At 41.3% G+C, this 25,731-nt stretch overlaps 1 protein-coding gene across 1 annotated transcript in view; it reads right to left on the bottom strand.

Annotated features, from left to right (window-relative positions):
• Window positions 1–25,731, bottom strand: part of IQCH (IQ motif containing H) — a 68,895-nt gene that overhangs the window by 12,278 nt on the left and 30,886 nt on the right. The window contains exons 12-17 of the mRNA XM_026040538.1: window positions 23,910–23,993; window positions 21,413–21,588; window positions 17,437–17,709; window positions 15,468–15,659; window positions 6,555–6,675; window positions 4,534–4,820 (exon numbers count right to left, since the gene is read on the bottom strand). Of these exons, the coding sequence (XP_025896323.1) occupies window positions 4,534–4,820; window positions 6,555–6,675; window positions 15,468–15,659; window positions 17,437–17,709; window positions 21,413–21,588; window positions 23,910–23,993 (1,133 nt within the window). The remainder of the gene's footprint in view (window positions 1–4,533; window positions 4,821–6,554; window positions 6,676–15,467; window positions 15,660–17,436; window positions 17,710–21,412; window positions 21,589–23,909; window positions 23,994–25,731) is intronic.

Here is a 25,731-nt window from a genome sequence, read left to right as displayed (position 1 = left end):
GAGGCTCTTGCCTGGCTGCCATCTAGTGGCTCTGCATGAAAAAACTTATTTTCCTGAATTTCCTGATTCTTGCCSTGCACAGCGTGAGATTGGAAGAGGGTTAAAGGAAAAGATGGGGCTCCTTTCTAGAAATAACACCCAGAAAATGTGATGTTCTGCTAGAAAATGGCTGGAGGAAATTTCAGCTGCACGTGTGGATGCAGAAGCTGGGGTCCCACCAAAGGCACCCGCATGTTCTCTATGGGGCAGCCCCAACTGCTTCATCTTTTCCTTTCCATCGTGAACCACAGCACTACACCAGGCACTTCTATTCCTAAGAGAATCCCAAGATTTTTTTTCATACAATTTCGATAGGGTCGAAATTGCTCTGTCCTCTCTCTAATTCTTTTTAGTTCTGCAAAGTATGTAAAGATTTAAAGGTATTAAACTTGATCCAGGCTTTTCTCCCTCTTGCTGGGAAAGGTGTGGGGACATRTAACCTATCAGGCCAAGGAAGAAGGTGACTTACGGCCTCGCTTCTCCAAATTATCTGTCCRCAGGTCTATGGAAGTAAATAAATTTATTATTCAAACAGTCCCACTCAATTAAATGGCCTTAGTTAAGTGCAACTACTTGACAAGTTGGGGTCTGAGAAGCATCCAGTCAATAGCATGCAAGGCTCTCGTTAGAAGGGTCAAGGCCTCTCTTGCAAAGACCAGGCTTGGAAAACTGAGTGGAAATCAGGAGTGATTTAAGTTGTGCGCTTAATTTTTCCACTCTTTTTTTTCTCCACAAAAAATATTGAAAATGGCAGGGCTCCATCTCCCTTTCCCTAGGCAGGAGATCACAGAGCTTTGGTGCTATTACACAGAGCAATACAACAGAGCACGAGGGCTGAAGGAAAACACTTACCGGCAGTAACAACTTCATATATATAAGCAGTACATCCTTGTTAACACCAATTTTCATGTGTTGTTTAAAGATTTTTTGCAGGTTTTCTGGGTAAAAAGCCACATATCTGCCCTCTGCTCATCTTTGAGTGAATACACAGGGTAATACATGTGATAACACATATTGCAGCACGAAACTGTTCAGTCTGCTAAAGCAGATATAGGATTCCACTTATTTAGCCCCTCACATTTTTTTAAAAAAGTTGTATTTATGCAGCATGTAACTGCATGAAGGTTTCAGGGTTTCTCAAGTATTTAAATACTCTTATATTACACTAGTAACAGATGTTCAAGGATATATTTAATTTTAGCTTTACTGAAAATACAGTATTTTCAGCTGATATTCTGTGTAAAATGCAGCTTTGAAAGGATGTCTGAGTACCCTCCACTTGCAGGAAACTTCTCTGAGCCTTTCARCCAGGGCATTAAAATGGGCACTTCTGAAATCAGTGGGTAAATGTTTGGAGAGCCTAATAGCATTTCTTGTTTGCCAAAAAACAGGCTTTCAGAAGCACAATCTTTTGTATAATCTCTCTCACAAGACAGATGGCATCATTAATTGGCTCAATATCTAGTTAAATTAAAAAAAAAAAAAAGGTTTAAATACTGTTAAAATTGTGGTGTGCCAAAAAATATAGGAAACCTTACGGTAGAATCAACTGAAAACAGGGAAATAAAACCAAGAGAGAATGGAAAGAAGCATTAGGAAACCACATGAAGCCTTGACTGATTTACTATGTCCTTGTTTATGCCAGGAAATGCCCCAACCTTAATAACCAAGGAAGCATTTCTGTGTGTGGGTCAACCCCCAGCCCTACTGAAGCAAATGGCAAAACTGCCACTGACTTCTGGGGCTGGCAATGTCAAACCTTCATCTTTTAGAGGCAACTTTACATGGAAATTATCCAGCCTGGCTTATCCTCAGGTCTAATTGCAACTCCCATGTAAACACATCCAGGGAGTGAGATGCAATTGTGATCCACATTTCGGTGTTAATGAGTTCTGATTCTCTGGTTTGCTATGGTCACCTCAGCCTATCGGTTACCAAAAGCTTGGTTTTAAGCCTTCGCTGTACTTAAAATGGAATTCAATTATCATAGCACTGCCAAAGAGCCTGTCTTTGCCAATAGATACCACATGCCAACTCTAAACACAAGCCCTGCACTCGAAGCCTTTGCTCACACTGCCCAAGCTGGGATTTGCAAAGATGCCTACGAGAAGCAGCCCTTGCATGCAGAGACCCATTCCACCTTGGAAAACTCCAGCCATTCKGCTGAGCTTAGCTGAGCAAAGAGACATATTTCCATTTACAGCTGTACTTTTTAAACCCTAACTGAAGGTCCTAACTGAAGGGTGCAGAAGACAACAGACTCGCTCAGATAACCGGGCGACTGCAGAGTCCGTGTCCAAAGAGCTAACAGACAGAACGGCCCATGGGAAAGTGCCTCAGTTGAACCCTTGGTGCTGAGATTTTGAATTATTATTATTATATATTATCAAATGCTAACACTGAACGTGGTGGTTGCACTCAGTAAGCACACAAACATTAGCCAGCACTAACAACTAGGATTTTACTTTCTTCAAAAATTACTTCATTTTCTTTAGCCTACAAACACAAGACCACTGCACCAGTGTCCTTCATCCAGGTGGGATTTTCTTTCTCAGTCTGGCATTAGGCTTCAGGTTTGCATAACTGTCATAATATTCAGTCCCATCGGCCAATATCAACAAAATTTGACAAGAAGGTAAAAACATCAAATGTATTCAGCTCACAAAAGATTGCTAAAATAGGCAGCTGGATAGAGGAAAGGGACTCACCAGTGATGCTGCAATGGGAAAGGCTGCAGAGTGAGCTCAGCTACAGAATACGTAGCTTAACTTCAAGACAAATCTCTAGGAAGCCTGGCTTAACTGATACTACAGCTCATGAAAATGTTTTTAAACATAATATAGTATTCAGTGATACTCTGCATTTGCTTTCTGTTGTGTCTGACTGGTGGAAAAATTTAGCAGATCACATTGAAACAAGGATATCTGATGTTATAAAASAAATGCCACAATTACTCAAGAATAGAGGAATGTCAGATGAGTATTTTGTTATAAGCTGTCATCCAGACTGATCATTAACATTCATGCGAGTAAGTAAAGGACAAAAACACGGAGTAAGATTTAGCTGGAAAGCACGTTGCAAGTTGCTAATGGAATGAGATCCATCTATTGTGAATCCTACCAGAGGCACTAATGAACAGAATGAAATGAAGGCTAGGATTTATTTTGGGCACATACACTGCAACTTTACCGCCTGTTAATACAACTTCACCTCCAAGATAGACCTTAATGAGGGAATGAGGGAAACTCACCTGCAACTACAGCTCTGATTACATTGCTCCTTTTGATCCATCCTCTTACCTGCTTGGTCCTTGGCCCTGGCAGAAGTGTGCATTACAGATGTGAAAATTCAGCTATTCCTGAGGAGCAGTGGTGGCCACAGCCCCTCTGCTTTCCTGCCACCTCTCCTAGGCAGCAGCAGATCCTGGAGCGGATGCCCTCCCGCTGCCTTGATTTATCACATCACCTCTTACGTTGTCAAAAGTCCTGATACTGCTGACTATGAGGTTTTGTTGATAGACTTGTAGGCAGGGAGGAGCAGGGTCACTGGAATGCTTCAGATTTCACCTTTTAAAGAGGTCCCATTACTCATCTCTGCAAAAGCCTCTCCTGGACAAGTGTTTATTTAGCTCCTTCTGTTCTTAGTTATTCCTGCCTGCTGGAAGTCACAGGGTGCTCCAGCACCCCAGATACTACATGGGCTTCCTASTGGCATGTGCCCTTGTAGGTAACCCAAAGCCTTAACCTTGGAGTACCATAAATTAAAATGCTGTATCGTTCAGTTTAGGCTCCCAAAAAGGCCAGCCATGTGTTTGTGCAATGTGTACATGCAGTTCACACGCCCACAGCATCAAGGCTTCAGGACTAGGAAAAGGGTGATAAACTGCAAGGTTCTATCACAGAACTGAACCTCCTAAGAGGTCCCACAGCAGCTGGATCTGCTGCTGTTCTGCTGAGAGCAAACAAGCTGCTGACTGCCCACAGGTCACACTGCAGCAGCCAGCGCTGGAGCTGGGCTGGACCCGGCTGGCGAGAAACTAGCTTATTAATAAAGTTAAAATAATCCATACAATTATTCCTTGCAGGACAAAATACAAGGGAGTCATAACTGTCAACATTYGGAAACTAAAATCCTCTCTTTGGTCTTAACCATGAAACTACCCTCTGTAATTACCACATTATTGCAGAGTGCACTTATTTTAGGTGAAGGAAAGTCATTTGAAGGTGAAAATATTATTTTCTTATACTCTGCTTTGAAAGAAACCCTGCAGGCATTGCTGAGCTGTTACTCTTTAGGCCAGAGAGRAAGATTCCTCAGGTCTACATTTTATGATGTTGACAAAGTAACAGCACGCACCTCTCCACATGCTTCCCTGCTTAGAAACTTGCTCAGAAGGGCAAAGCTTTTTCCCATTATCTGTTGGGGTCATGGAAAAGCGTAGGCAGTTCTTGACCTTTGGGGGACACAATGAAGTCACGTATCTGCTCCACTCACCTGCTGCTCCAGTGTTTGTGGATGGATGAAAGTCACAAAGTCAATGGAAAAGTAACCGAGCACTCCTTTGGACTKGCAGGTCTCTCCAATTTTTAAGCACAGGGAATTAAGGACCGCTGGATCAACAGAGCATTGCGGAATGGTAGTGCCAGATGAGCGCAGAGGACCGTCAGCATGGAGCTGGTCTCCAGATGACACGAYTTTTATGTTGCCTGTTGGTTCTATCAGCATATCCACTGTGAGGTTTGTGACGTTTTCAGAGAGCGGGAAGGCTTCTATCACACCACCTAGTAAGAAATGAATGAGCAGTTAAGTTAGCAGTAAAACTCCYATACGAAGCTCTTCTAGAGTGAACCTCCCAGCTCCTCTTGTGCTCAGCCATTGCAGACACTGCTGTGGAGGCACACCAAGTAAACAAATGCAAGGTGAGCAGCAAAGCTAGACCCATGAATCTCTTACAAGAGAAACGTGGTATCTCCACCACTCTAGCGCTGCAGCCCTGCACAGTTCAGCTGGTGGCTTTAGAGCTGCAGGTGCTTTTGAAAGCAGTTCCTGGAGCTTTATCACATACCTGATGGAACAAATATGCTCCTAGGTGGCAGGAATGAATCCTGGGCTGCCCCCTGCCCAGCTAATTGCCAGAATGGTATTGCAGGGGCAACGTGGCAACATTCGGGGGGCATTATCTCCAGCTGTGAACTACTCTTGGCATACATTGTGCTGCATACARTGATCTGAGATAAGCAGGACTGTCTGCTGATGCTCATCCCCGTGAGGAAACTGCTATGTAGATGGGAAGGCCAGAAAAGCTGACAACTCTCAGCATAGTTGCCCATAGGAAATCACAGAGAGGAGACTATTTGGCATTCTGGGACTGTCTTTCCACTGCATACAACGCCATAATGCATTTAGTTAGGATGAGCTAGGATATAATGATATATGTTAACTGGTATTGTTTTTTCCAAAAATRCTTTCAATTTTTCGAATTGCCATTGTCAGTTCAGCAGATAGAAATCTCTGAAATGCCTATATCTATTTTACATAATACGAAAGAATATAACTGCCGGGCAGATTACCACCGAAATTTACTACCCAAGCCCAAACACCGCATCTTTTTCAGGCTAAAATTGGCCTCCTAATATAGGATTTAAACATTTCCATGCAAAGCCACTCACAGATATACTGATATGTAGCAATTAGACAACACTTATCTGTGCTGCCTTTTATGGCTGACCACAGTCTTGCTTCCAAACGGAGCCAGTTGGACGGGGGCCAGCCCTGCTGCAAAGGTGCCCTGGCTGAATAAGAGCTGGCAGCCCTGCCGGGGGCTCCGCACCGCGCCAGCAAAACCACCCAGCCTGCAGACTGCAGCTCGCTGCTGTTCCTGTGGCTTGGAGAGCAAGGAATAGCCCAGCAAGGGCCTAACTGCAAGTTGGCGCCCATATTCTGTGCAGTGCAATAAAGCACAACTTCGCTTGTGCTTGCCACAAAACCTATTTGGGGGCAAAACTCCAGGCAGAAAGCTCATTTTGCTCATTTGCTTAAAGGTTACGAGCACAGTTGACTTTATGCGATGCACATATATAGCATGAAAAGTGCACGCCAGCCATGCAGGGTTCGCTACTATGGGAAGCGAACCAAGGTCTTGCAGGTGTTTCCTCACCAATACTTAACAAAAATGGAAATATGTGCACGCTCATATTAGCACCTTCCCTAATGAAGTCCTCCCCAAACGTGACAGTCTCCTGCACAGCACCCCACCCCTAAGGAGTTAATGTTTATTGACTGACAAGCATGTGGGAAAGGTAATCCAGGATTAATATGGGTTAAATGCTTGGTAGGATACATGAATGATAGAAGAGTTGCCTATAATTCATTCTTAAAAGAACATTTGAAGCATAAGGGGAGAAATAAAAGGAGATAAATATTTAAATGGGCCCAAGATTAACAAGAATATGGTATACAATATGGTATAATTACTCCTTTTAACACTTTAACAGCRACTTTGCAGTCTTATTTACCTTGACTAAGAAATGTTTGGAGGAATTTTTCCCATGTAGGGAATCGTTTCTCATTGACTGGCTGTACGTGCTGTGCTAAAAGGCCCGGCAGCTCCTGGGAGATCTTCGCCAAAGCTGGCTCCTGCAGAAACAAATTAAATAGAACCACAAGCAATTTTACTACAGAAATGAAAACTGCTTGTGGGGTGATTAAAAACCAGGCCTCCAACAGGCAAAAAAGAAAAAAAAAAGAAAAAAACAAAARGAAAAGGGGAAAAAATTAAAGAGAATGTGGTTACTGTTTACCCACAGTCAAGGAGCCTTTTTAAAATTTTTCTACTTTCCTTCCTTTTGAAAACTGTCTTTCTCTGAAAGATGATTTCCCACCTTTCAGTATAGCATCTATTTTATCATAATTGATATCAATAATTTGATGTGACAACTGAAAATGCTAAGCACTTGGCAGCTGCTCGGTGATCAATATCAGCAGTCAATAACCTGTTTTTATTTTGAAACTGAGCTTATTGAAGTAGGCATATATGCCAGAAACAGTTTTACTGACTCTCTTTATGTATAAGCTGTTACATAAGCCAAATCAAAATTCACCCTGTAGTTATAACAAATTTCAGGCCAGAATCTACCAAAGAGGTTTATAATGCAGGGGATACCCTTATTACCCTCCCCTGTCTTTATAATAAATTCCTACGTGAATTTGCATTGCTAATCTTTGGTAGAATTTCATTTATTGTGCTACAGGATACGAAGTAGCTTGTCCCTGCTTTTAAATTCTTTGCTATATTATCACACACACAAAACCACCCCATTAAATACCGAAACCAACTGCATTGCTTTTACTGTTGCAAACAGTCCCAGAAGCAGAGGAGCATATAAAGTGCAAGGACCCTGACTCGATTGCTTCAGGCTCCCTTTCCTGCTGCTTCACAAGCATTCCCTGCCTTCCCCCGGGTCTCTTTGCTTCTCCTGTCGATCCTCTCTCTCCAGCTTCCAGTGCTTCAGAAGATGACCGGCCATCCTGGGACCCCAGCAATAGCCTAAGCCACAACTGTATTATCTTTAGCTCTGGAGGAACATGGTAAAACCTTATGGATAACGTCTATAAAGAGAAAAACAAACATTTTTTTTCCAGGGCAGGGAATTTGGAGAGGTTTTGTCATGATGTGACATACCTAAAAATATGAATTCAAACCAACTTACTGTGATTTATCTACCCAAATGAGAAGGAGGCTGAGCAATGATTAGGGAGTCAACGTGGCGCATCAATATATCTTATTCCTGGTTGTGCTTCCTGTGAAATTCTGGGAAGATGACTAGGTTCATGCACAAAACCCAGTGCCTTGCAGAAAGATGACAGTGGCTTTAAAAAATAGAAGTTCAAGMAAYCTGGGAAAACGTCCTTGTGAGATCTAGCACCTAAATAGTCAAGTCGTTCACAGAGGGTGAATCACTTTTTAAGGAAAAAAAGGTAAAGTGGTTACCTTTTAAAGGTAACCACTTTTTAAGGATCAGCACCAGGAATTCTAGTTGMAGTGGGATTTTTTTGTTTGTTTGTAATTGTAAGCTCTAAAAAGGCAATAATCCTGATTATAGGGAGTTCTAGTAGACAAATTCCAGCCCAGATCCAACACTCACTCATGAAATCAAGCCTTTTAAAAGGATGACTGCTCTGTAGGGCTAATTTCATTTAAATTGGACGGTATCTCCAGCAGAGCTCACCCATGTTTTACCTCTTGATGTGGCCCCAAACAATCCAGAATCAGGCTCAACATGAGCAGAACTTTCAGCTCATCTTTCTTAGCATCAGCAAAACGACAGCAGGCCAAATGTTATTACTACATGATACAGGARTGTGTACATCCATCCAAACCTGTTTTTCCTTTTTTATAACGTGATGAATAAGCATGAAGAAAATACACCTTTCCCTCTTTCAAAATAAAATAATTTCTCACGCTGCTGCAAGCTGAATTTATGAAGGCTGCCTTAAAACAACAACAGAAAAGGACTGACCATGGGGTATGTTGAAGGAACTGAGAGATGCACTTGAGAAAGACCAGTGCACAGAAAAGCCTTTGAGAAGACAGGGATATGAACAGAAAGATGAAACAGAAATCCAAAGAAAGACCTGGGGACAGAGAGAGGTGGCAGAGCAGAAAGCGTGAGAAAGGCCTGAGGCTTTTTAGCTAAAAAGTCAGATTGAAAGGAAATTATTTAGACCTTGCAAGCAAATAGCGAAGAAAGTAATTCTAAATAAATAAACCTGAGTGAGCCAGAGAAGAAAAATCAGCAGACGGATCCTTAGCAATACAAAGGGCCATGTCGCCGCTGAAGTCAGTGCAGTTATAGCAGTTTATGGCAGTTATGCAGTAGATTATCCCTTACCCTGTCAGCGGGGCAGCTCTGGTAGCCTAGTGCAGCTGCCTGGATGTGACCTGGTCGAGCCCTCCTTGCTCTTCTCTCTTAGCTCCACCAGCTAACGTGGCAGTGCCAGGAAAGCCCAATGATGGCAGCATTTGCATTATCTCCTACTTTGSAAATTGAACTGTTATTGATATTTTTTCCCAATTCAAACAGGTAAATGCTGGTCACAACTACAATCCACCCCACTGTAGGGCACAATCTGACAGCTTTAAAACATGGAAGTGTTTTTGATGACGATATTCTGCTGGCCCTACCTACTGGAAGTTTGAAAACTGATTTAAAGACCAAGCGTTTAATTGCCAGCTGCAATTTTTAAAATTAAAAAGTGCCAATTCTGCCTTCCATGAGCCAGGAAAGCACATCCTGATAGAAGGCAGCATCATGTAAACCAGCCACCATTACCGAGTAACACAAATGTTCTTTGTATGTAAAATTGCTCCGTAAAATATTTGCTCCATCTGCTGAAGGCAGCAGAGACGATTTTCCCTGGTAGCTAATGGGCCGTTCCARGCGGGTGCCGAGCGCGACGGCGGGGCCGGCGCGCGGAATTCGCCACTTAGGCGGCATTATCCGCTCGCTCGCCGCTTCCCGGGAGCCCGGCCTGCTCCGCTCCCACTCCAGGGGCTTTTTGTCCAGCGTGGGCACATATGCTCTGCTGCGGGCCCTTGCCTTGCCTGGCAGGACGAGGAGGTTAGTTCTTTCAACTTTGCAGCACTTAAACTGCTGTTCCTTTTTTCCACGCCACATGGGGCCGCGGCTTTCTTCTAGCTCACGCCGTCGCTGCACACGCTGAGGATGGCAATGTATAAAGATCAAGCGCTCCTCCTAATTCTCATTTCAACTACATGCACACACACAAAAAAAGCAGGAAGCGGCGGCCGCCTCCGAAGCCCCCTCCCCGTTGCTGGAGCCTCATTGTGCGCCGCGCCGCTTACCAGAGCTCCATTGAAAAGCACATGTTCGCATTGTGCCCCGAACTACTCCAACATCTGCTAACAGACCAATAAAAAATAAATAAACCAGGATTGTTTAGAAAGAAAGATCCTTTCATTGCCTCCGCACGCGCCTGAGCGGGCAGCAGCAATATGGTGCTGAGATCCTTTTCTGTAGTCGTCATCCCGGGAAACGACCGAGGCAGGGAAAGCAAATAAAAAAGCACCATACCCTGTGAGAGCAAAAATCRGGCAAAAATAACATCTTAAAAGCAGTATGAGCTTGTTCGGGTATTTCTACATGTTTGCACACGGAATGTTCATTTACGATCTTGATGATTTTATTCAAGAGTTTGCTTTCCTAYTACCAAAATAATCCATGTAGATTGATATTTTGTGCATAAAAGCATATTTCTGGAGAGATGGTGCCCTTCATTTCTAGCGGTTCCTCCTGTCTAATGAGGAAAACATTACACAATTGTCTTGTTCTTCTAAAAGCTCTATGAAAATATTGCACTGTTTCAATGCAGTATTTGCAAGATTGTGACTCTGGAATGAGGATACTCACCTCAGAAAACGCAATAACTAATATTTCAGTGCATTTTTTATATATTTTAATTAGATCTCTGCAAATGCACAGTGAATTTAGATTGGTAAGATTCTCCTAATCAGTTTATTTTTCTGTATTTCAAGCTCTCTACATTTTGTAGACTTTCTTTTGCCCTCCTCTCTGTCCCATTTCCCCAGGGAAAGAATTTTAATGAACTCCAAAAGTATGATTTAAAACAGGAAAAAAGGCACCGTATGCAGAGCCCCTTCCCAGGGACCRTGTGTGAATCCCAGGGCTGCAGCACCAGGGATTTTTGGCAGCCAAAACCCCTCCTTGCGTTTCACAAGCAAAACACAGATTCCTTTTATTCCTAGGCATTGTCTATGTGGTGCTTTTTGGATTTTAGCAAAACAAACATTTTTAAAATAATCCAAGCAGGCATTTTATTGCATGCGATAACATTAACAGATCTGAGATTTCTTTACTGCTCTTGCTTTATCCTCTCCTTCCGCGCTGTTATTGCTAAAAACTGGCAGTTAAATTCAATTGATTCAAAATTTTCCGGATCCATATGGCCTAAAACCCTGGAGCTGAAGTTCTGATATTGCCTCACTGCTGTTTTCCAGCATTTGCCTCTACTCCAGTCCCCAGATGGTGGAAGTAACATTTAAACCTCCTTTCCTCTGCCTTGTACAATAGACCTTGGCACCATTTCAACTGTTTACTCCGGTAATTAACAGCACTGATACCACAACAATTACAACTCCTACAATCTTAACACAATAATGCTATGAATTAGTGAGAGCTAATGGCTGGAAGGTATAGTGGTTCCAGACTGCGAGATCTGTGCATTTTTAGAATAAAATAAAAGGTACAAACAGCACGCTTGCGGTAGACAATGATTACCTAGTAATTAGTTTACACAAAGCTTCCTATTTAATGGCAAAACGCTGTAATTAACGCGTGACAGAAAATCAAAGGGTACTTTGTAAGCATATGAAAAATTAACACTGCAGGCCTATAGTTTTATGTACTGATTAGAAGCATATTAAATCAATAGGACATACAAACCAACAGCTTGCATATCTGATGATTGTAAGGCTGCGGAATGGATATCATGGTTTTAATTTAACCGAGGGACGCAATTACCATGCTTTATTTTCCTTAGGATTTGGAAATTACCTGAAACATCACCGTGGCAGCTACATAAATGTAATAATAGACTGAATGAGATYGCCGCAGATTGCTCACCGATATGGTGAATATGTGAATATTTAGGACATTTTGTTGACAGAGCACCGTGCCCGTCCTTGTATAACTTCCAGCTTTTTTTTTTTTTTGTTTGTTTGTTCTGTGGGATATCAGGTCTTTCCTTAAGCCTTTCTTTCTCTTTTCCTATTAAACACCACATCAAGTGAGAAGAAATTTTAAAGGCCTATCAAAATGCTGTAAATGGATTTTTTTTTGGTTGAATTGTCAGAGTTTTTGGCCCTCTTCAGGCAAGAAAAAATATCACACCTGCAATTGCGTGTGCACAAAAGCAGCAGCAGCAGAGGCCACTTGTGGAAGGAGCCTCGCCTGGGCCCCATGCGGTTGCACCAAGGCCAACGTGCCGGCCTCCACTTTTTCCTGCAGTTTCTGCAGTATTTGCTGCATTGCTTTAGAGCAAAGCTGCTGATGTTGCAAAAGGGGACAAAAAAAAAGGGGTGAAAATGGCTATTAGAAAGAGGGAAAAAGAACACAACTTGAGGACTCTATAGTGTTCTGAAATTATAGCGTTCCGGCAATGCCAGGTTTCCAAAATTAATTCTCTCACAGTACAATGACTGGATTTGTTTATAAACATAAGCTCTTTTCTCTGAATTCTTTGCTTCAGCAAAGAAACATTTTTAGGAAATGAAACTCATTCAACTAGTTAAACATCTCTTCCTCACTATTCCCAGATCATCACTSTTTATCTAATTACTTCTCATAGGACTTCCAAATTTTTACCARTTACCCTCAGTTTTAAGATACAGCCAGCATTTTATCTTGTCCTTTCAAATTGTAATTTTCCAATAGAAACCAATTGCTAAGCCTACACCAGAGTTTGAATATGGCTTTTCCGACACTGAAAAATTTTGGGGTTCTGTTTGTTACCACCTTCTGAAAGCAGATGTGGAGCTTCTGTTGCTAATTTTCATGAACTAACCAGGATATGGTCTATGTGAAAGAGAACTGACCCAATACTGCGATGTGGTTGGAGATGGTGAGATTCAAGCACTGCAACATTTGAAATAGCAGGTTACCCATGTCCATTAAAAAACCATGCCATTAAACAGTTTTTCTTCTACAACAGGTATCTAATGGAAAGGGTTTTCCCTCATGCAATTGTCCTAAACACAGCCTATATTATTTGTTCACTTACCTTTGTAAGAATTACTTTTTCTGCTACACCTCGACTAATTGAAGCTTGAATACGTATAGTAAATAGATTGGAAAATCATGATCTAATGGCATAAGAGCATTTCACACAGCACRCATGCTTTATAAGCATGGGTTGAACAGGCAAAATCTGTGAAATAATGTGCTTCCTTCAACACCCAACTCATYGCAGAGCACAGTTAACCTGTTGAGATGTTTCAGGCTTACTGATCTTTTCCCGCATGAGCCAGATTCTCATATATTTTGGCCCTGGAGAACGGTGCTCCCCACAAGGAGCTCCCTCACTGCAGCGTGAGCATTTGTGCAGGATGTGGCTTCTTCCCATGGATTCCAACTAGAACCAGGTTTCAGGGTGAGGCTTTTTGCCTCTTGGCAGCCCTAGCAGTGCAGAGCAGGATGAAGGCCTCACARAGCCATTCTGCAAAATTTGTGAATTTAGCCCTTTTTTTAGCCGCAAAATAACTGTTCACATACCCCTGATGCTACACTAAGGCAACACAGCAAAACAACATTGATAATCTTGCCCTGCCTTTTTGTTTACCCAATGTTATGGTTGATATGAAGAATCTAAAAGCTCATTTTCAGAGAGAATTGATTCTTACACAATTCAAACTCACAAGCTACCTTATTTTTAATCTGTTTCCTAACRCACACCAACGAGAAAAATCTGGGTATCGTGTCTTAAACTGCTATGCAAATGATGCTATTTGTAAGTATTAACATAATTTAGTGCTCACAGTCATATTCTCATTTCTAATAATTCTACCAGAATGGAGAGTCTTTTCACTCCACTCTTAGCCTGCAGGATAGTCTTTCATCAAGAAGCTGAATTTTTTAATAACCTGCCAGCATACGTTTTGTATGTGGGCGCCTATGCCAATGACACAACGTCTTCATTATGGAAAGAAACAGGTCTACATACTGTAATAGGACATTAAAGCATGCCTGTGCTCATAAACTAATGCTTTGATGTTTACATGTGCATCATTACAATGGTTTTCTGTAACAAAGGATGATTTTAATCCTCTGCTCTCAATAGTAACACTCAGYGGAGACTTCAACTCGTTATATATAAAAAAAGTCTCCCCCTCTACAAAAGAGAGCTCAACTTGGAAGGCAGAAAAATGTGAACATTCCTATTCAAACAAGATGCTCGGAATGGCAGCAAGTTTGGCTCTTCTGGCTAAGCCAACTGGAATACCAGTCTGGATTTATGGAAGCTTTCCTGCTGACTGTCAGAAATTGGATCAAATATATCATTCCATACACTTTCCAACTTCCAACAAATGTTTAAGGGCTTCTGTAGGGTCGAGTCCTGGCTGCAACAAGCTCCACTTCAGCACAGTACAAAGGATATTTGTAAAATTTTTTTTTTTTTTTTTGTGAAAAACCCAAGGAAAGCCAGTTGTCATTAGGCCCTTTATTCAAAGCCTTTTAGCTATGAAAGAATTAAAATGGTAGAGAAATAGGAACAGTAAAACTAACATCAGGTAATATGACTTAAATATAGCCCCAGACGTGATACAAATTGTATTTTATCATGTATTTTGCTCGTACCTTATGCCTTCTACCATGGTAGAAGCAGGATCTGGGCATATCCTGTGTGTACCCAGACCTACTCAGTATTGCTTGGACTTGCACAGAGGGAAGGATCGTTAGTAGGTRGGAGAAATTGTACCTTAAGTTCTGTGTTGTAATGTGGCATTATGTTGTAGCTGTCAAAAGCCAAATTATCAGCACAATTTGAAATGTTAATATACAATATAATTCAATCAAAAACTGTAAACATTTTGATGGAATTAAAAAATCAAAACAGCTATAATGACTTGTTTATGTAAATTTAACAATTCTTTCCAGATACATTCCTTCTGGCTTTAAAACAACTACACTACAAATGAATTTGGCACAATATACAGAAATATCAAATGGTTATTGAAATGAACACATTTAAATACCAATGAATACTCAAAATGCAAATAGTTCGCTCAATACCAGAACTAATGAAGTTAGCCAGATTTGTGATCTGCTTATTCAAAGCTCCACATGAAGCTTTTTCTGTAGTCGAGATGAACCATGTTATAATCTCCTCCAGTTATAGGATGTCTCTCTTTACCTATACATCCACTATAGTGTAGTTTATAGAATTGTAATGATCTCCGAGACCCCAGGTGTTCTGTCTTATAAGACTGAAAATAGCCACCAGGTTTAAAAGTTATTAGTAAGGACAAATATACAGAAACAACAATCCTTAGGAAGCCAGATTAAAAAGTGATCAGTTTGTATCTGGCCTCAAACTGATCAGTATTGTTCAACTATATTAGTCTAATGTTTATTTTAGTAAAGCCAAGTTTCTGTAAGGTTCTACCACCTATATAGTTTAATATATATGCCYTCCCTTTGGGCAAAAACACTAAGATTTTTGTGTTACTGCATATGAATTAAACAGTATAATGTCCAACTTATTCCATCACCAGACATTCACATATATTCTGGAGTATTTACCTGCCTTTTGAATTACAGTAACAAGTTCGTGGGAACAAGCCAGCCTGGTTCTATGGGGCAGACAGGACATGCTGCTCGGCTGTTACTTACGTGGGCCCACTTACAGCTCCAGGTGTCCGGGCCGTGTCTCTGCCGCTCCTTGTGCAGCCAGGGGTAGCATCTCAAGTGCGAGATAACGTCACAGAAGGCAGTGCCATCACCTCCACGTTCATCGTTGGCTTTGAACAACCAGCGCTGCACTTCCATGTTGTCCACGATCAGCTGGCTGAGGCTCTGAATCATCTGCGGATCAAGGTGTTTAGACATAAAATTTATTTTGCGCTTTTGTGCTTGTGTCATTTTCCTTCAGACTCCAGGACAATGTGAACTATGGTGAGAGGTGAACTATGCAAAGAGGAGCCTCCCTCTTCAGGCTTCTTTGCTAGATGAGGATCTCGGGTTTTGGATAATCAGTGCAGCTCAATGAACGTTCTTGACAGGGAATAATACTGGGGGGACTCGGCTATTTGCAAAATCTGAGGAACAGCTGTGCCAGATTCTAGCATCCGCAAAACATCTGTGAAACCCTCCTACTGTAGAGCATGTTATATGGTTATAAATACACGAAGGCATTATGAGGCTTTTTAAAAATGGTGCTGCTTATTTATCTGTACATGCACAGAGATTTACATGACTTTAAACTGCCTTTTGCCCAGCTGGCATAGCATGCAATTAGCTCTTGGAAACGGTGAATGCCTTTGAACCCACTGGAAGTAGGTTCATTATCAGATGTTGTTGCATTGCATGTATTTTGAAATAGTTTGTTTATTTTTTCCTTGCTTATTTGGGGGGCTTTGAGCATAAATGGAATTTGTGAGTGTTCCTGACGCTATTATTTGTGGCTTTCGAGAACCCCTAATTGTGTTTGTCTTTATGACTCCCCTACAGTAATGGAAAGGATCGATAACATTGTAAGGACTGTACCAAACCAAAGAGTTATATCCTGTCTTTAAGCGAAAATTGAATTGTACTTTAGTATAGTGTCATCTTTCTTTGATTATTTAACCAACAAAGTCAATATTTCATACAAGCAAACAACAGAAGTAGAACTTTTATAACGCTACTGTATGAATCAAAAGTATTAGATTCATATAAATTATTTAACAACAAATCAAAAGCTTGTTGTTTTTCAGATCATTGATCATGTATTTGTTTATTCCTACTACCGAGGTTGCAATACATTTGTATATTTGAGATTATTTTCAGTGCTAAAACTGATTAATAAAAAGCAAAGCAATGTGAAAAAACCTCCCTCTAAGCAGTAGGAATGCCTGCAAATAATTGTCTCGAGTATTTTCCTGTGTTAGTTGCAGGACTGCTATAAAAAATACTTAAAAAAATCCACCCAATAGATCATCCTTAGACATATCATTGCAAATTGAAGTATTAGCTTACAGAATGACACATTGAGCCTCTGAATGCAAAACAATCATATATGTGAAATGAATACACTATAGAAGACTCTTATGCCTTCTTATTGCTATTAAAAATCAGAGTTTAGTAATATTTCTGTTCTTTTTCTATGGCTGGTACTAACCATATAGGTGAATTTAGTAATGAAAAGTTAAGTACAATGTGTAATTTCAGTTGGAGATACACTCAGTGAACCTGAATTTGAAGAAGCTGCTTTCCTGAACGTGTGAAATTCTCCTTTCATCAAACACTTTGCTTCCCAGAAATCCCTGTTGTATTTTCAGTGGTGCAACCCCATTTCCTTGAGGCCATGACTTTCTCCACGGCTCCAAAAGACAAGCTATGAATGAACTAGCCCAAAAGGCCCTATGTATCCTCAGAAAAGAATCCGAGGAATGCCAGAACAACCGGATAACTTCTTGATTAGGATATGGATTACTTTTAACTGGTGAAATAAAAGAGAATAATTAAAAAAAGGAAACTTTATACCTGATTTATGCAGTCTAATCAATCCAGTTTTACAGTTCTGCAGGTAGAGAGCAGTGTGCATCCGCGCTGGTGACAAGCAGCCCGTTTGCTGCCCCACGGCAGAGCGCGCCCTGCTCACCTGCTCCGTGCTGTAGATGTCGGATTCTCCCGGAGGAGTCGGCACACGAGCACTGTCGAAGACCCGTTTGCTTCCCGACTTGCTGCCGTAGAGGCGGGCGACTTCTGGAGCCGAGCCCAATATAGGCACGTTCAGCATGTCGGCCACTGCCAGGTCGTCCTGGTGGGGCACCCCTCCGATGATGTAGGCATCCCTGCCCTGCAGGAGAAGTTTTATTTTTCTGATCGTCTTGGGACTGTACTTGAGCTGCGTGGCGAGGCACATGTGATGGCTCTGCATAAAGACAACATCATTCTTGTTAAAAGGTGCTCTTTTCTATTCCATAAACCTAATTTATAATGTTGCACACAATAAATACATTATTAATAGCAGGCTGGGTTATGACCTATCCTGTAGCTTAGCAGTTTAAATTGATAAAAGCTGTTGGGGTGAGGCTCCATAATCGTGCACATCTTTAGTGTGCTGGAAATGGGCTCACTGGGAATAGAACTAATTACTACACATCTGTATTTATTTGATCCATGCGGAATTATCCTTCTGTCAGTCGGCAAAGAAGCTGGTGGCCTTTGGATAATAGTGATTCATCTCAGCAACACTGCTGGCACGGTTTAACTCTAAAGCGTCTAAAAATCGATACGAAAAATGAAGAAAAACCCCTATAGCAGGGAACGTATTTCACCATATAGCTCAGCAGTATTTTAAGTGATTCCCTGAGAATAAAACACTTTGATTTACAAAGCCTTTCACTGATCACATTAAATTACTCGGGATATACATTTCCATTATACAGTAGGTCTGAATGCTACTGTAAACTCAGGTGCAGAACACTCGGAGAAGGGAGAGAAGCTTTTTGTTAAGGTACAGGTGTTTCAACTTTTTAGAAGCATTTTTCCCATTTTTTTCTTAAAAAAAAAAATCTATTGCTGGACAAGCTGCTCCAAGAGGCCATATCATGTATATTAAAACTAAGGGCACAAGTCAGGGTAGGTCAAGCCTCAGCAATATTTGCTACAACACATGCTATGCATCATTTGCAGATGACCCAGATACATTTTCCAGAGGGTATACAGGTGCACCGGATCACACAGGGATGGATATTATGGATATTACAAGAGATGCCCATTGCAAAAGATGGCCATAAACAAATCGTAACAAAGACTTCTTGACATTGAGATTTCATCTAATCTAGACCCCAAAAACCACATGAGTTCTCAGCATAGCTTAAATAATGAGCTAGGGATTTCCAGGATTGGGAAACATAGATTAGTTTTCTTCAGAGTCCTAAGTGCTCCTCCATGGGGGACTGAAGTCCTGATCCCATTTCATGGGTGAGGATGACTGTGCATCGGAGGMGGAGGAGCCCCTTGAAGTGGACAAAAGGAATCTCTTGTGTCCCTTCCTCAGGGCCTTTTGTGCCAGAGAAGGTCCCTCTGTGAAGGAGTCAGACACTGCAGGGAGATCTGAGCTACACATCAATGAGAACTTCAAACATGAAAAGGGAGTCCCTGAAGCTGCAGGAGAAAAGAGAGCAAATGTGGCCTCGAGTCTTTTTTCCACTGCAGGGTTATGGAGACACTGTCCATGTTAGGATTTGGTTGTTTCCTTCCTCTGGAGCGCTGGGGTAAAGGTGGGAGCCTGGCCACATTGCTGGACTTGCCCCAGAGCTCGGCCTAAGAACGGGATCAATTCCCAGCCCCGGTCACTCGCTCCCTGGGGGCACGAGCGGTGATGTAGGGAGGAGGTTTGCTTTGTGCCTCCCAATAATGGATTTTACAGTTAATTAAGGAGTTTGGGAAGCAGGCTGTAAAATAAAGTTCCCTCCTGCTTTGCTGGCAGTGTGGCTGCCACCATAGACAGTGGCAGCAGTGGGAGCAGGTAGGAGCAGGAGATCTGAGGAAGGGTAACTCGTAGCCAAAAGGCAAGTTCTTGGCACTCAAGCTGGTTGCTTTTGCAAAAAGTCCTTGAGATGGGAAAAGTTGAGGATCAGATGCAGCATGATGGGAAAAGCTGCTGTGACAAATATGGACTTGCTACTGGCTCTGAATTAGCATCACTTAACCGGTCTCACCTCAGCCTGGCTGCACAGAGATCACTGGAACGGGCACGGAGCACCAAAATCAAGGCTTAAAGATGCCCATGTTCTCCCAGACCCTCTCTGTCTCCCCCTGCACACACAAGGGATGGCCAAGGCTGCCTAGGTCTGTGTTCTTTTGCCAACCATTTTCCCCCAGAATTTCCCCCAAACAGCTAGGAAGTTGGTTAAGGCTGATTTGTACGTCTGGAATAGCTCGTGGAAGCTTTCTAGAGATGGCCTGCACATTATCACACTTTAGAAATAACTTTAGATACATTTATGTACAACAAAACTCAGATGAAAGACACTGAAAGGAAACCTAGAGAGCTGCGTTCACTACACAGACGAAGGGACAGCCAAATTCACAGTCACTGAAGCCAATGGGTGACTTGTATCAATTAAGACTAATCAGCACAGATTCTTCCTTACACAAAAGACATCCTGTATATATATAGGACACATTGGTGTCCATAGTGCTTCAACAGAAACTGGAATGTCTAAAAATGGTCTGCTTTTACATGAACAATATTTCATCCAAACCACTGTGACCAAACATCAGTTGGTAAGTGCACCTTCTATTCCTGGCTAGTGTGTCTGTGTTGATCGGCCCATAAAACAAAGGCTTTAGGATTATTTTTTTGGGGTGTATTTTACTTATAAGGTTCTTTATAGCTCCTGACATGTGCCTAGCACCAGAGAAATGAGCTAGTATCCAGAGGAAAAAAGCTAAAACTGCCGAAGTTCAATGGAAGCAAAACAACCAAAAAACATATCCCTGGTGTTTAGCAAGGATTTATCAACCAAGCAACATATTTTACAATACAAAGGGCCAAGTTTTGGCTCAGCACAGGCATATGCAATGTCAGTAAGTTCCTGATGTCCAGATAAAAGGCTAAAGAAAAGCCAGCCCTTAAAACTCACATAGTATATCATCACATTCTGAGGATTTAACTCTAGCTTTAGAGCAAAACACATACGTATGTAGAGAACACAGTCTTAACTATGGCAAAACTAGCAGACAGCTCTGAGTCAGTAGTTGCATACACCTAAGTGCTTTGCTGAACAGCAGACCAAGAGAGCTATATTTCAGAAGTAATATATATTTACTAAGTAGAAAAACCTTATTTTTTTAAAAACTTTGAAGCCATTAATTTCAATCAAAATATGTATAAATAATGATACAAATACTTATTTATCAAAATGCCTCAGAGAGGGATATATTTTGAAAACAGGAGGAGGGCTCTGCATGTAGACCCTAGAGAGATAAAACATATCACAAAATTTCATAAAGGTCAAATCTCAGCTAAGATATCGTGGACTTAATATTTACAGCATATACCTCTTCACTGTATAGTAGCTTCAGTGCACTGCAGTATTTTTAGAAATACTGTAATAATATACAGTAATTTGGGTCTTTTTTAGGCTGTGTTCCAGCAGGTGGATTAAAAAATGGCTTGACTGGTTGAAAACTAATATTTCTGTRTTTTTGTAGTAGTTACAAATTCTGTTCCCTATAGAAGCTCTGAATAGGATTTCCTTCAACAAATACTACAGACACATGAATGACTAGATGCTGGGCTGCCCAGAGATAAACTTTGAGTATTAAGAATGGTTTATTGCTGTGATTTGCTTAGAGATATAAATCTATCAAGTTCACAGTCCCAAACATATACTACGAAGAGGCAGCAGTCTATGGGTAGCTAATATAAGACTATCTCAACTAAGTCTATAAAGCTAAACTGGGATATTTATTTCCAGTGCTCTAACTAGTAGTCTAATCAGTAAAGCTCTTAAACTTGCAATAATATTTCACTGATGTGTACCAGAGCGTTACAAGTTATAAAATTTCCAATTTAATTTTACTGCATCCCTCAAGCTGTAGTAATTAGAAGACAAACTCACAGGGAAGCTGTTTATAGCTTCAGGGGTGAGAATTTTGAACCTGTCCTGCAGGTCACCCATGTCCTCAGGGTTCCCAGATCTAACAGCTGCCTGCAGACCCAGGAGTTTATTGTAATACTGCAGTAACTCCTCACTCAGATGAAGGGGGCAGATGTAGATGACGTCCACGTTGGCATCTAAAACAAAGGGGCACAATGTTCATTACTGGCAGAAAGGTAGGCTCCATTCAGAACAGCGATCTGATCATCCCTCAGCATGGGCTCACAAACAGCGTCCTTGRAAGAACACGGGAAATAAAAACGGGATCAGTAATTCCCAGATCTTCATGGTTTAACTGCTTTGCTTTTTCTGTGCTTCAGCATTTCTCTGAAGACAGGTCAGCAACCCAAAGAAATAGCTAGTTTTCAGAATTCAATCTGCAGAACATACTGGGGGCAGCTTTTTGAAAGTGTTACAGGGGGATTTATCTGCGCGACTCGCATTAACATCAATGGGAATTGTGCACTGCTTTAAAAATATATCCCATTAACTTCAGTAAATTATAAAACCGAGCTATTAAGTTTAGAAAGCTGGTGAAATTGCAATTTCATACTCCGCCTTGATTTTGCATGGCCTGATCCTATTCTTGTCCYGTCCACATAAAAGCTCACGGTAGGATACCATTAATAACCATGGCTGAGCATGTGAGTGTGCAGATTAGCTAGCTAAATACCACAGGGTGAGAATCTGCTTTTTTGCATGTGAAACCACTTGGGCTGAAAGACAGTGTACACACACTTAGACGTGAGAAAGTAAAAGGCATTAATATAAGTCATTTTGGAAGATTTAAACCACTAGGTTCTTCTAAAATAAGAATGTTAATAGATGAGCTAATGAATTAATTGGCCTTGCAACATTAACAGAACGTGCTGCCAAAAAACCCTCCTAGATTTTGACCCCGCTCCTGCCAAAAGTCGGTGGGATATCTTTCATTGTCTTTACTGGGCACAGCAATAAGAGCTCTGAAAGTGCCAGGGACAAATGTTTTTAAATGGGAATGAATCAGAAGCAAAGCAAGCACTGGAAATAAGGAAAACCCGACCCTGACAGCAAAAGGATTGGGATACCCTCCTGGCTCACTTGGTTTGCAGGGAAATAACCCACACTTGAAACATGAGGCCAGAATTTTGACTAAAGCACTGCAGCCTCTGACAGCCAGCCCCACGCCCCAGCCTTAGTGGAGCCTTTGTATCACACAGATCAGTATGAAACAACTTTTTAACTGAACAAAAACCACCAGATCTTTAGTCAATATTAAGCATTGCATTTTACTCAGACTTGCAAAATCAACCTGAAAATTTATTAGCGAGGGAACAAAAAGCTTACCCCTGTTGGCTGTAATGCTGAAAGCGCTGTCAAAACTGGCAAACCCGAGTGCATTTGGTGAATTAAATGCTGCAGAACAGTTTACTACTCTAACACTACCCTATAAGCAGATACAGAAGTCTGCTTTGGATGCAGTGGGGCTCTGGAGACAGATTAAATAGTAGCAGGTCACATCAAGCAAGGAAATCCTTGCAAAGAAAAAGAAAACCTGTCTGGTAAACGCTAATATCCTTTGGCCAGGCACAGGTAAAACATGTGATGTAGTTAATAATTTAGTCAATAATTGAATAGTTTGTACCTTACTTATGATCTGGCTTATATTCTATAGCAGAACCATTTTTTATGTTCAGAGATTTAATGGTGAGAAAGAATGCCTGTATAATGGGTTGACTTTGTCCCTTTAAGTGTCTAAATATCATTTTAGAGATTACAGAAAAACTATGTTAAAAATTTGAAAAAAATAAAAAKGTACTACAGAAAAACAACATTAGCGCCCAGATAATATATAAAAGCAATTACATTATTATTTTAGGCAACTGTAAATTTCTACATCTAATACATTTTTGTTACAAACTTACTCAATGGCATTTATAAAATAATCATGATACTGAAATATATATGAATGATGTAAAGTATGTCATTCCAGGGAGCCAACGAAGCTGGTCACTGACAAATAACGTTCTTAATTGCTTTGYTTAGAAGAGGACTGTCATTCTAGTAAAAACTTTTTAATATATGCCTCTTGCCTCAACTGCTAATTAAAAAAAAWGGTTTAAATAAGAGCTCACTCTTTTCCAGCACATCTTTCTCCCCATATGGGGCTGAGTGCTCATAGCAGAATTAGCTACCTAATTTTGTAGGACACCAAGCACTTTGGCTGGCTCGTGGTGCTCAGCGTGCCACAGGATCAGGCAGCTTTACCTTAGCACTGAGTCAGAAAGAATCAATAGGCTCTTCTTATGAACAATTTGGGCAGGAGCAAATAGCACAGTAGATAAATTACTTCTGAGGAGGTGTGTTCTCTATATTCAGTATTAAAACAGCAAGAAAGTCCCCATCAGTCACTCGCTTTTACTCGCAAATATGGGTAAATAACAATCAAAACACAGGCAGGCACCAGCTCATAACGTACCCAGTATGTCACACAGCCTTCCCATCTGCAAATTCTGCTGAAGAGCAAGATCAGGAATATGCTCACGGATGCTCTGGGGATACCCTGGAAAACAAGCAGAGCCCACCTCAAATCTATTCTAAATCCCTGKCGTATATTTKATATATAYGCATATATAYATTTTAGATAAAAGAAGGTAATAAAAGTATTTTAAATGCCAAAAGTGGTATTGCATAAAATGCATCATTTTTATGAATTCATTTGATTAATGAATTGATGTAACATTATTTTTGTATGATAAAATTCTAAATAAAGACCTAAACATTACAGGCTTAGAATAATTCAAAACTACAATCATTTGAATATTTTAAGCTGATTAAAAAAATTATCATTAAGTGAGAAGCCCGGTAGAGTGTGGTACTTYTTGTTCTTCAMAGAGATAAAWGAAAGATTTCATTGAAGAGAAGTCTCAGTGACACCTGATTGCTCTGCTATAGACATAAACCTGCTTTGGCCAGAAGCCAGTGGAGTTTTGATTCCAAGAACCAGTGCTTTAGGTGCCATATTCGAGCAAAGCAGACCCCGCGAGGTGGGCAGGAGCTGGCAGCACCGGAGCACCGGGATGTGCCCGTGTGTCCGGTGTCACCCTGGTGCTCCGATAGCTGCTCCACGGCTGCAGCCCTCGCACAGGGACAACCCAAKAACCTCCTTTCCCACCTCGGCAGCGCTGAGAGGCCACCGAGCAACTTCCTGCCCTGTTTACGACAGTGAACGTGCAGTGACTTCAGGGGAAGGATCCAAGCTTGCACAGGGACACGGGTAGGGAGAGTTATCGAAGTCCTAAAAACAGCCGAGTGAATTAATGGCAAAGGGCTCTCACGTCCTCTTTCAACCTCAGTCGTGACTTAATGCCCCTGAATTGCCATTTTCCTAAATAAATTTTGCTCATCTCAAAGCATCTTCCCTCAGCAAAGAATCCAGAACAATTCCCAGCTTGCCTTTGGAAACAGGTAGCAGGATGAAGCCAATGGTTTGAAGGAGGAAGAGGACAACAGGTTGGCCAGGACACAGGCACCTTGGCCCCTCAGTGCTCGGGATAGATCCAATAAATAACACTTTTCCCACTGTACTTGGCATGCCTACAGTATAACTGAAACTGCTTTTATAAAAGAAATCTAGTTTTTGATTTGGTGAAATAAATGGAAAGGTTTGTTCCTCGCAGCAGCGTAATTTGATCCTTCGCTTTCCCTTCCACTAGATTATTTTCAGAAACTTGACATGAGGCTGAACTTGTTCTCAGAATGAAAAATGCTGAAAAACCCAGTTACGGGTGTGGAGAGGAATTCCAATAAACTGAGCTGTGAGAGGAGAGCCAGCCTCGGACTTGCCCTTTCCGCAGAAGCCAAGGCAACGTGAGCAGGGAGTTTCAGGCTCTGCTTTTGGCTAACAAGACCAAAGACAGAAATGACTAWGAGCATATTGCCCAACTTCTGACTCTTGATGCTCATCCCTGCCCCATTTTGGTAARTTACACACATTTTTTTATGAGAATCCATAACTCAGGCTTTAAAAAAAATCAAATCCCACTGAAATCAGCTGGCATTTTGCATATTTAGTCCTCTTAGACCGTCAATCACACAGTATTTGCTCAGGTTGTCCGGCCTGCTACAAGTCTCGTCAACTACACAGGGTTATTCTGATGTTCCTTAACGCTAAAGAAAAGGCAACACATTTCAATATCATCGCTTAGGTACCTACCAGTCCTCTTCCAAAACAAATATCACGAGGTACAACAGATGAAAAGCATAAATAGAGAATACTTGAACACAAACTACTTGACACG

This window comes from Nothoprocta perdicaria, unplaced genomic scaffold (assembly GCF_003342845.1).
Source record: "Nothoprocta perdicaria isolate Ctin4 unplaced genomic scaffold, notPer1 scaffold_26, whole genome shotgun sequence".
NCBI lineage: Eukaryota > Metazoa > Chordata > Aves > Tinamiformes > Tinamidae > Nothoprocta > Nothoprocta perdicaria.
Note: the sequence above shows the minus strand (reverse complement) of the source record. Positions and strands in the feature narration are given on the sequence as shown.